The 12,750-nt window shown below is 41.1% G+C and overlaps 1 protein-coding gene across 4 annotated transcripts in view; it reads right to left on the bottom strand.

Moving 5' to 3' along the window:
• The window catches only part of fermt2 (FERM domain containing kindlin 2), a 40,702-nt gene extending 28,205 nt beyond the window's left edge, over nucleotides 1-12,497 (bottom strand). For all 4 annotated transcript variants that reach the window (XM_088648324.1, XM_088648325.1, XM_088648326.1 and 1 more), the window contains exons 1-2: nucleotides 12,063-12,497; nucleotides 10,975-11,144 (exon numbers count right to left, since the gene is read on the bottom strand). In XM_088648324.1, the coding sequence (XP_088504450.1) occupies nucleotides 10,975-11,131 (157 nt within the window). In that variant the 5' untranslated portion in view covers nucleotides 11,132-11,144; nucleotides 12,063-12,497. The remainder of the gene's footprint in view (nucleotides 1-10,974; nucleotides 11,145-12,062) is intronic.
• Nucleotides 12,498-12,750: the final 253 nt, after the last annotated feature.

Below are 12,750 nucleotides of genomic sequence, written 5' to 3'. Positions count from 1 at the left end.
GAAATATTCTACTGTTCTGTGTATTAAGCAACCTTTAGATTTTCAGTGGAAAAACATTTGCTTTCTAGCACATTAGGTTTCTAGCGAATTGTGTTCGGTTAATTCACATACAACTGAACAGAGTAATTTCATTATACAAAAATAATTTTATTATTATTAATGCTTTAATTTGTTGCTCCATTTGAAGGCCTGCATACTACTACATGAGGTCACAATTTGAAAATATCTTCTTGAGGATGTTCAAAAACTGGACAAAACCGTGATCTTCCCTTCATCCTCCCTTTGCCTGCTTGTACGTCGCCATGTGTTCTTTACACAATTTTCCTTTAGCCTCCCTCGGTGAGTTTGAAGTTACAATGGAGATTTACAGTTCTAATCATTAAATTGTTAGTCAGAAAAAAAGGCTGCTTCTATTTAGCGTTTCCTTGGTGACCACACTCTAAACACAACAAGGGTTAGGCCATGCCTTACTCCTTATTTCCAGAGCACATGCGCATTCTATCCTAAAAACACTGCAGAAAACATCTTAAACATCTCATTCAGCGGATGTGCCAGGCCGAGCATATGACTGACCTCTACCTCTCCAAGATGACATCTTCTCTAACAAGAAACAGGCATCTGATAAAATACCAGGAAAAAAGCACACACAACAACCATACCAGCAATGAAAAGCAAGAGGAAACAAGTGCTCAATTACAGATAATGCCCACCATGCAAAAACATTTTTCCACCCTCTTTCACAGGGCTTGTAATATCAACACCTGAACCATTGAACCATTTAAGCATCAGGCACATGTACCTGATAAAGGTTAACATTTACCGTTGACATAAGGGACAATTATCATGGTTTAATAAAACACTAAGGTCAATGACAAGGTTTGAAGAGTTTCATTTCACTTTTAATGATAGCTTGAATCAGCCTTACAATGGTCTAAGCAGAACCTAATAAAACTCTACACGTATTCAAGTGCAAGAAAAGCAGAGAGAACTGGACATTTGTCCACAGAAACGAATCCATGGACTGTCATGGTCAGGATGAGAGGTCAGCTCAATTACTACAGGCTGACTGATCTTATTAACAGAAACCAGAGACGGCCAGAGGGAAAGAAGCAGTGGTGGGGGTTTAACGGCAGGGCACTCAACTTGATCATGCAAATAGAACAAAACAAAAAAGTCTAGTCACGTTAGGATGGTAACACCTCTACAAATCCTTCAGCGTCAAAACAAAACCAATCTGTAGCCAAGGGATTCAAGTGAAATGCAGGAAAATCCCTTCAAATCTTCAGACTCTAATCCTGTTGTTGTCTGAAGGTTTTGAACTCCTAGGCAAAAAAAAACAGAACTGAACTGAAGATTGGGAAATAGGGAACCAGGTGGATTGGAATTGAAGAACAGCTTAAAAGCCCCTCTCTATCACTCTGCATCCACTTAAACCAAAACAGTTGTCCAAGCTTGGGTGCCTTCAAGATGGCATGTTCACTTCCCCAGTGTTTCTTTCACAAAATGTCAGAATTTCGGGACAGTGACACAGTAGTGATATTTCTCAAGTGCAATGTTAAGACAGCCCTGAAACCTAGCTGGAACAGCAGTAAATCCCTCGGGCACACAGGCACAGCCTTGTTTAAATGCAGGCTGCTCGTTTTCCAACAGCACGTGAACTAGCAGTCTCAGAGGGATGCTTCCCAGACGCAGAAGACGGCGTGAGGATCTCGGAAACCCAGGCCACAGAAGCACACAGGTTACACGCTCTTCTTCAGTGCAGGGTTACTCAATTGAGGTCCTGAGAGCACTAGCTTTTACAGACCTGTTCCCAGTGTTAGTGTGGCAACAGCAAAAGAAAGGATGCAAAAACAGTTTTCTAATTTACTATATGCTCTCCAATATGGAATTAGGGTTTATAAAACACTTCTATGAACATTACAAAGAAAAATACGAGAAAACCTTTAAGTCACATAACGTTCGTTTATGCGTGGTGATTTGATTCCACAGAAGGGACATTTCAAACTAAAAACAGACAAGTCATACAGCGGCAGGGAGAATGGAGAACCTGGCCAACTAATCCATTAAAACAAGTAGAGAGTTATATCATTTCATCAAGCAGTGAAATGACCAGTTTTTATGCAGCTATCCAGGAGACCTCTCTTACAATTACTCTCAGGGTAGGCCATTCGGTCATACAGCCAGAGCAGAATAATACCAAACAAAATTGCAACTCTTGAGCATGTTAACTATACCTACTGACTTAACTTGCAGTCCCAAAGGCTTGATCTACTATAAACCTCCACCAAATCAAAGATAAGGCATGCATCTATTCATGCCCGTAAACCTTCCTGAGAAAAGCATCTGAAATTCACTGAAATTTCTGACGGGAGCAAAGAGCTAAGAAGGCTGTATGAACCAATATAAATAATGTGAAACTGGACTCATACATCAATAACCCTGGAATCACACAGCACTTACTGGTAAGCATGAATGAGGTTTGTCTTATAAGAATCTAAATATTTGCCAGTAAAATAAATTAGAATGTTGAACTTTAACTAAAGTGATATTAAACGAGTAGATAATTTCAAAGCAGTTATGATAAATTTGAAAAAGTCTACCCGTGAATATTCTGCATACCCAAGTGTCCAAAGCTACCCTTAAAGTGTAAACCCCCCACCTGTTTAAGTAAATATTATTAAAGCTCTGTTCTAAAGACATCTGAACTATCATCCAGCTCATAAACAGTACTGCATCAACCTCTAAGTCACGGCCTGCCTTTGTGATGATCTTTCACCAAAGGGGAAAACAGTCATAGAACACATTTTCACAACTGAAACTCCAAGATTCCTTTAATAATGTATTCCAATTATGTTTATTCCCAACCAATTTGGAATCTCTAGTTGTATTTTCATGTGAGCTAACAGCTCACCTTATTTGGGTGAAGGACTCACATGTGAAAACAACAGACAGTACTCCATTAACTCATCTCTGAGCCATTCTTGCGTTAATGCGTCTCAAGGTTCAATGCTGACTGGAGGAGAGGCACTGCAAGCCTGTTGCTGGCTGCGAGTCATGTTGCCATTTCACCAGGATCTGGGAGCATCCTGGTCAACACATCCAAAGCCTACCTCCAGCTCTGCTCAGCCAAATGTCCAAAATCAATTCAGTCAACTGGTAATATGACACAGGACATAAGAGCTCAATGGTCTCCAATCATTTGTAACCTATCGGTTGAAACTAGCTAATGTTCCATGTAACAATCAACCAGATGCCTCTTCAAAGAAACCAGATTGTTAGTATCAGCAGCATGGCTGGGTAGTTTGTTCCAGTCTCCCACAAACTCTCATGTAAAAAGGCTCAGTCCCATAACCCCTGGATTACTGAACGTACTTTAGCCACTTTTAACTTTTAGGTACTTGGTAGACCCTAAAATCAAAGATTCCTCAAAGAACTCCTCCACCGGATTTTACGATTCAATTGTTAAACTGCACCAACTTTGAACCACCATTTTCTCAAAAGCAATGAGAAATTTAGAAGTTGTTTAAGGCAAAGCAGCTTCAGGAGTGGAAATTCTGTTCAAGAGTTTTCCCTATTTCAACATAAGGGAATTATAAATCACTGCAAAGTCTAACCCAAGAAACAGGAAGCCACATGGCTGGGCAGGGCCCCTACTTAGCCAAACTACTTCCTGTACACAAGATTAAAGACTGTTAAGGATACAGGACTATCACACACTGGAACGGACCACGTTTTCTGCCAAATGATGGAATCAGCAAAGCAAATGCGATTAATACTGTTCTTTAAAGAAAAAAAAGCAGGAAAACTCATACTTGCTATTCATTTACAGACTATAAGCACCACTGGCAGAGCACGAAAGACCATTAGCTTCACTCCCACCTACACTTAAGACAGGAGGACATGTTTACAAGAAGGATGAAGACCTTCATTACAGCTTGAGCCATTGTACTGTGCCTATTAATGTACTCACAAAACAAGCACATCCTAGAACACATCTGATGAGGCCAGTGCGCCGCAACCCGGACTTTGCATAAAAACCAAGAGATTCCTGGTTTTAGGATGTGAGCCACAAAAACAAGCCTAAGAATTCTGCAGAAGCAGTTCGACTGAGGTCCTAATTCTGTAGCTGAATTTGACAGAGCCTTTAAACCATCGGCACAAGCATTTTTTGTTCCTCAATTATTAAAAATGCCTTGAGAATTATCACATATATTCTTCTGTTCCTTCACGCTACATACGACATCTTTCAGCTACAAACACAAGCAGAACATGAATCCCTCAGATAGAGAGGGGCTCTATAAATCAGCAGGAAGTACGGCCTCCAGTCTCAGAGAAAGAGGTCAATCAGCACAGTGCGCCACCCCGCCCCCATCCTGCAGAGCACTCTGGGAGGAGATCTTGAATCCCAGCCTTCCCAGGCCACAGCCCCTCATCCCAGAGTAAAAAATTAAAATGAAAAAAAAAAAACCACACAGGAAGTTTCACATCCTGATCCGAATGGCTGCCGTTTCCTTCCAAACATCCCCTATTCTATTGTCAGCTCTGAGCCATCTTCCTCCAATTGCATCCCATCTCAACAAACTGTAGCGCAATCTGGTTCAAAAGTCACAAATCAGGTTCTAAAGTCTGCAAAAAGCTTTATGGTGGAGATTTTTTATAGTGTTGCATCTTTATAACAGAAACAATACAGTACAATCTACACAGATGTGCAGTATTAAGTTGCTGATATGAACAGACTGCAACAATTAAGATGAAGGATCCTTTTTTTGTGATGGGATAAGCACACAAGAGCTGCTGCTGCAGTGCCCCCTCCCAGCTTCACAAAATTGGGGAAAGTCAGAAGTCATGACTAGTCATTAAAACAAATACAAGAAGTTAAAGGTTTTAGAACCTGAAACCAAGAGGGAAAAAAATACTAAAATGACAACAGCAGAGACTGAACATGCCAAACCCTGGAAGTCATTTCCTGCTCCACTGAAGACTTTTATGGAATTCTAACAGCACGTCTCACGTCACACAATCCAGCCAGAGACCACCCCCTCCTGCTTACCCAGCAAACAGCAACATTATACAGCTGTCTGGTAGTGGCTGGAAGTCACACCACCTTCACAAAAATAGAACTAGCACAACCTACAATAGAAACATCCTAGCCTGACCCAAAAAATAAAGTTTTTGTTGAATTACCCAAAAAGACAAGAAATTAGGTTACAGGAGATTTAGTACCAGATAAATAATTCACTGCAGAGATGGTGTAATGATACTCCATACCGTATAGAATTCCGAGTATTGTTTTTGAATTCAACAATTTACAGTTTGCTTCCAACCCGATGTTTCTTGACGGGCGAGACGCTGAAGGCCAAAAACAAATTAATTTCTGCTGTTAAAAATCATCTGCAACATGACTCAAGTCAGCAGGGGAGGAAAAGTCTCTGCAGGCTGAAGAATACTTGCCATTACAGCAGACAGCACAAGAGAATTGCAAATTCATATCAAATCGACTGTCTGAACAAAATGTGCCTGGTTCTATTTAATCATCTTCTGTTACTGCATTGGAATCCAAATGACTACTTTCGCAGTAAGCTCCAGGAAACTCAGTATAGCCCATTTCAGCTAAAACACTAATACAACAGAGCTCAAACAGGCCACAGCCAAAATTACAAACAAGAGTATCACACACTAGCAACTGGCTTAGTACCTTGGAGATCTCAATGTAGGCACTGACTTCCACACCAGCACTTTGAACACAAGGCATTCCTTCTTTGTGTCAAGCAGCAATTAACACAGTAAATGCGCTGGGATTTTTGTATTACGCCCCCAATTTATCACACCTATACAACCCCTCAGACCCTTTGAATAGTCTTGCTTCATCTCAAAATGTCAGAATTATTAAGTAATACTTGAGAGGAACAAAATAATCGTCCAAGAGATCAAACTGAAAAACAAACAGCTTTTCCATCCCAAGAACTTCAAGCTGTTGCAGAACTCCACAGGAAATGGGGTAATCAATAATGTGCGCTTTCCTGGCATTTCACATTTTAAGCCATTAAATGCACCATTAGTGCTTCAAATGCTAAAGGCAGCACTCCACCACTGCGAGTGCTGTCACTAGCAGCTAAGTGAAGTGAAATGAAGAGATGGGTTATGCACAGCAAACATATTAAGCTGTGTGCCATTTGAACACGTTTTTTTCATGTTTACTTGATCTTGCACAGAACAGCCATGCTTCTTGCATGGATTCATGGAGCAAGACTACTGAACGTAACCATGTTCCAAAGTTACAGGGATCTCAAAACCAAGTCCTAGAGGGTCTAGAAGCATCTGCTTTCATTCCAATTTGAAAAGCCAAATAAATGTTTTAACCTATGATTAAAGAGCACATATATAGCAACAGCTTTGTAGTCTGTGAAAAATGTTAAATTCCACTTAGGACCCCTATGAAAAATAAAGGTTAGCGACTGATGGCTTCCCAAGGTGAGTTAGCAGTTTGCTATGCACTGAAAAAGGCCCAAGCACCTGCCTAGGCGCTTGTACAGTTAATTACAGCATAAGATAACTTACTGTAATATTTCCATGTGTTACTGGGCCTTTCATATACAGTAGGTGATTATACGATGATCACGGGGGGTACACGGTTTTAACTGCAATAAGATTCTTTTTTCATCCGTAAGGCCCTTAGAGGCCCTTAGACCGGAGATGTTGAGAGTAATTACAGGTCAATGTTTGAACATTTATAACATTTCTCTCTCTTCCCCGCCCCCCTTCAGGCAGGAGACAGCTTAAACAAACATAAAAGGTCATAAACTAAACTAAAGTCAATAGTAATCAGTTCGGGAGAGGTACATTTCTTTGCAAAGAAGTCCACCAAGGTGGGTCATTCTGTTTGCAGGGATTGTTATTCCATTTTCAGTACTCCAGGTCGCTCTGACTGATTTTGGTTTTCCTTTGACTGTCAATGCAGGAAATTTACCATTTACTTCGCCAGCCTTATCAATAAGTCAGTTTTGCCAAATAGCCTTTGCACAGACTTTCTCTTCTAAGTGCACAAACAGCAAGCTAATGGTTTTATTTAATGCTGAATTGTTCATTGCAAAGACTCCATTTTTAGTGGCAAAATGGATATGTATACTGTGTGAATTAATGCTCACCAAAATATGAAATGGGGACATCCATTAACTTCCTGAATATCTACTGTAATTTGTCTCACTCATAGGCTAGCTGAATACTATGGGCTGTGACTTTGCTACAGGTGTCAGTTTGAGGCACCTTTCATTTTACACCCAAGTTGTATTGCCCACTATACTTGTTCAGATAAGTCACTGAGGTCCGAGATGGAAATAAATGCATTTGCTGCTGGTTCACCTGAAGACTGAAGTCGCTGGTCCCTAACAAAGATCTGGACAGTACGCATCTTTACACGCACATCCTGGAAACAAAGTTCTCAGAAGACCAATGCTTGTGGAAGTCTTTATTGAGACTACCAAGCCAGCAGCAAGACTTCATTGCAACACCACTAACACTGCAGGTTTTTCAGCCTGCAAAATAAATCATTTTGCCCCAGCACAAACCAGTTACCAATGTAATGTAAGCTCCACAGGTTACACTGCAGCAGTTTAATGCCTGAGAATATGTACTCTAAGTTAATGATTTGCAGTGTTCGTTATCTGGGAAGACCTCCTGCAAATTTACATGTGGTCAGCAATGTTTGGCTATTTATGGAATCTTCTCTTAAAAACCATGCATTATTTAATACTTCATACATTTCAGGTTTTCATCCAAGAAAAAAAAAACTTGGATGTTTTTACTAGTGAATCACTAGTAAAAGACTGCAGGAGTGTCATGTGATGCACTAAACATCTAAAATGTAAAAGCCTTATAGATCAAAGCAATATCAATTCAAAAGATACATTTATAATTAATAGAAGAAATGCATTACTTAAATAGATCAGATTGTCTTGCAGAGTAATGAATCAGACAATTTCAGTAAATCATGTCCAGTTATAAGATGGAAACCAGAAGGTGAATCAGATCAGCTATTGATGGAGATCCTGGCCTATACTAATTTTTTTTTGTATCCCTCAATGCCCATCCATTCTCTAAACAGCAGATTCACACCATCCATGGGCACACTCCTTCTCCCCTACAAGGCAGAATCACTGGGAGAACCAAACACAGCAGATGCTCCACCCATATCCCTGCTGGGGTTTCAGACAATTTTCCCCAATACCAGTGAACTGAATTGTCTTCAGACATGCACTCACCTTAGCAAACTGACCACTCTGAGGTACCCAGCTCAAAGTTGCTTTAGTTTTAGTTTTTCTCCCCCAAGGTAATTGCTTGACAAATGAGCATGCTTGGAAAATACGACATTTGAAATAACAAGAACTGGTGGTTTATGACAGAACCCATTAAGTCCACTGGTTTTGGAAAAGGGTGGGGTGTAATGGTTGCGTGTTTTACATAGCAGACCTCAGCTGATATAATTGGAAGCAGTGGCCCTAGTACAATGCCAGCAGAAACCACTTTTTAAACTTGCATAAAGAGGCTGAACATATGAAATCACAACCCTTAGTCATGCCTTAACCTACTATCCCCATCCTGTAGGCTACATCCTCTCCCTTGCTCTACAAGATGAGTGTCTACTGTGCAACTGAAGAGATTCAAGAGCCCTTATCTACACACTGCTTTGACCCTATTGCACAGCCCCATCTGCTCATACTCCCAGCCTCAAGATGGTATGCATTAATACACCACACTTTCTCTGGAACTCAGTTCTGACAGAAAACAGCTAACTTCTGTTTCCAATGGCCCCTCCCCCTGCCTTCTGGTCTACAGATACAGCTCTGTGCAGCCAAGGATCTCAGACAGGAATAAAAGGCATTTCACTAGAATGAAGAAAGTCTTCTCCTCCCACACACAGCCCCTTCAATCCCAAGCAACTACAAAACATAAGGGCCTCGATTATATGAGGTCTAAGGGCAGAAAGACTAAATGCGAACCATGAAAACTTTGCGCAACAAAATAATTTGAAATATTTTAATTCATTTGAACGCATCAGTCAGAAGAGAGGACATTTCTTACCTTTACACAGAATTCAGTTCAAGTTTTTACTGAACAAAAGCAAAAGGCATTAGTGCAGACCTTAATTATGCGTTTGTGGTGAAATAGTGAAATTCAGTCCCTGGTATTAACCTTTTCCAGAGTCCAGCAGGAAACCCTATGACTGTCATACTGCAAGAAGAACACAGACAGTACAATTTAGCCTTTGCAAGAGGCAGAGAACAACAGTGCTAGTTTCTTCAGCAGATGACAATTACAATATATTTACTGTATTTAGGCCTACTCCATTCTAAGTTGCAAGTCTTTTAAGGAAAAAACAATGAGGCAATTGTAACTAGGATGAACTAAAAAAAAAGTCATAGTGCTGTATGCTAGAAAAACAGTTTCCCAATTTAAGGGCCACTAACAGAATGGAATAATTTGCAGAACTGCTCCTAAATGTGGATGCTGCACATTGGTGCTGGTGGAGGGGATCCCCACTACCTGTAAGCGCTTTAAGTGGAGTGTCCAGAAAAGTGCTATATAAGTGTAAGCAATTATTAAGTAAAGTAAGTAAACAATTCCCCCCAAATAAGTCTGACATGACCACTAAACCAGAGTGACCTAGTAATGCCGAAGGCAATATACACTTTAATAAGGATTACTCTATAACGGACCCGAGGTTCCTGAGGCTACTATGCCGAATATTGAAAACAACAGGACAGGAAAAACTATTTGGGGCAAGCAAATTTATTTTTAGTCAAGAGCTTCCAAATCTTTAGGGAATGCAAAAAGAACACAATACCCATCAGAAATGTAACTTCTGTGCATATTTTCATCAGGAACTTACACTAGAACCAAGCATACAAAGCCATTCACTAGAGCTGGAGAACCTAGGTTTACAGCATCCGTGACGCACAAACAAAATCACAAAACATATGGTGTGACTCTTAAACACTATATTCAGGCTTCCTAATTATAACACTGGTTACAGACACCTTTGTTTGGTCTTAGTGTTACAGCAAAAGGCTGGTGGCCGGTATAAGCAGAAGAACACTGTGGCACTACAGTACAGGCACAAACTGACCAGGCCTGCAACACTGTCCCATCCCAGAAAGTCTGGTCAGTCTTGGAACTGCAGTATTCCATATTATGGCTCAAGTGCACAAGCTTACAGATGCATTAGCTAATGAACTTTTTATTTTAGGAACCAATGCTAAAGGCAAGTAATTAAACACTTATTTGGAAAATTGATGGACTAACACACTCATTCCCAGACATCTTAAGTCTTAAAGGCATAGCCAGAACAGAAAGGATGGAAAACAAATTCTTACTGCTCAAGTATCAAAGTCAAAAATGAAAGTTTATTTACGTTTCATAAAATGTAGTCATAGCCATAAGCAATGACTGTAAAACACATTATACAATGTAGGTGCTGTAATAGCAACAAATCTAGGTTTAAAAGCACACCCTCCTCAGTAAGAAAAAGAACATTAAAATGAAAAGAACTAAGCATATTGTTTATAATGTATTATCCACTATCAGAACACCATAATGGTAGACTGCTATAATCTTTAGTTTTCAATGAAAAGGGTAAAGCACTAGGTCCCCCAAAATAATACAATAGAGGAACACAAATTACTAACATCACTAACAAATTATTGTTTGTTAGGACCACACAAAAGTCAAGACTCAAAATACAATAACGCATTTACTTGCCCTGTGACATTTAAGAGCAAAAGCCAACGGGAAAGCCAAAAAAGTTGACCCAGGGCACGAAGGACAGATTGACAACAGCATTTATACCGCGCCCTCACCTTGGGGAAGAATTTGAGCATACAGCAGGCAAAACTACGTGTGTGGATGTGCGTCACCCAACCACCCTCCCGGACACATCGACACGTCAGTGTTGGAAAGCCGTTAGCGACAGCATCCTACCGAGTTTCTCCACGAGTTTCAGCATGACCCCGCCGATGTGGATCTCCCCGGTGACCCTCAGGGAGACATCCCGATGAAGATCGGTCACATGCATCTTCAGCTCCCAGGTCCCGTCCGCGTAGCAGCCATCCGGCATTCGTATGCCATCCAGCGCCATCCTTCCAAGATAACTTTAAAAGGGAAACGGAGAAGAACGGGTTAAAAAAAACCAGCACAGGAAACTCAAAAACGCAACACTGCGTGGATATCTTCTATGCATTATCCAGAGCATTCCGTATCTCTGTGTAAATACCAACAGCAGATAAACAGAAATTTGTTTAAGCTATGCTTCGGTAAAGAGTTAATTAATTTAAGAAAGCCAGAAAGGCGCAGTGACAAAGAACAGCATAGGGACTCCCCACCCCGAAAATTAGGCTCCACCATTGCAAACAACGAAGTTCAGGGGACTCTCTCATCATCTTAAAAGGTCGTGCATTCAGATTCTCGGAGTGCGTCACTCAACGAGGGTAAATTAAAAACGTTGTTAGGGCAATGCCCGCTTTATTATTTAACCGCACTCAACAGATTCGCCTGCAGCCGCGTAAAAAGGTAATGTGTAGCTGAAATGCTCAACTTCAGTGCGGTCCGTTTTGAGATAAGTGCGTCATTATAACCAATAAAACCAAGAACAAAGAAGACGAAAAAGTTACAGACATAAGCAGTGCATTCCTGCCCTTTGGCGATGTCAATGTAAATTCACCTGCTCCACCTAACGGGAGAGGGTGACTAGATTATAGCATTGGAGCAGTATACGTAATAGGTAAGTTCAGAATGTGTGCTTTTCATGAACTTACCCATGTTCATTTCGGACATGTACCGTGTTCTCCTCACAAAAAATGGCAATTAAACTAAGCTCAAAAACACACACACACTCATAAACAAAAACAAGAGAAAATAAAAAAATGCCACAGAGTAAAAATCATGGAGAGGAAGATTTCTTAACACGTAGCAAACCGCAAAGCGGATTGCCTAGTTCAGAGTGCTAGAGCTTTTTTCCCTTTCCTGCCACTCATGAACGAAAATGAAAACCAGTTGCTAGATCCACTCACCTTCACAAATCCAACCAACCCGACGCCGCAGTACCAACTTAAACTTATTATTTCTTTCCCGAAGTCTCTCTTTGTCTCACGTGCGTTTGCTCAGTAGAAAAACACAAAGAACTCGTCCAAGCGAAGTATCCCAAACTGCCTGCTCTGGGCTCTGCTAATGGAGTCCTGGTCTCTCCTTTTCTCCCTCCCTCTCTCTCTCTCGCTCCCTCTCCCAGCAGATAACGTCACTCACTCCTCCAGCCCCACTTTTCCTTTCACACTCTCCCAGCTGGCCGACTCTCGCTGTTTCGCGTTAGTCCTATCTTTTTTTTATTCCTTCATTACTGGCGGCCGCGTGTCCAGTTGCGTTGATTATTTTTCCTTATAATTATTTGACTCCCCCCCGCTCCCATAAGCTAGGCTTGTTGGAAGTTTTGCTTCAGCCGTGGTCCACGGTGTCGCAGATTGCCGGGGGAACTGCAAAGCCCGGGAGGACGGGCACTGCTGCCTTTTAAGGCAATAGAGCCGAGAGTGCGGTCAAACATCCGGGGCTCAATCCCCGTCCCAGGATAAATTATTATCCCCAATTAAATACCCCTCCGAGAGGCACCGATTGTTTCAGGCAAAGATTTCTCCTGTCATGCTTTGTAATATATGCGATGCATTTCTTTGTGCTGCTGAATTGTGAAATGCGCTGTTCACAAAATAT

The sequence above is a fragment of the Lepisosteus platostomus genome, chromosome 10 (assembly GCF_059453375.1).
Source record: "Lepisosteus platostomus isolate fLepPlt1 chromosome 10, fLepPlt1.hap1, whole genome shotgun sequence".
Lineage (NCBI taxonomy): Eukaryota > Metazoa > Chordata > Actinopteri > Semionotiformes > Lepisosteidae > Lepisosteus > Lepisosteus platostomus.
This window is presented reverse-complemented; position numbering and strand designations above follow the sequence as displayed.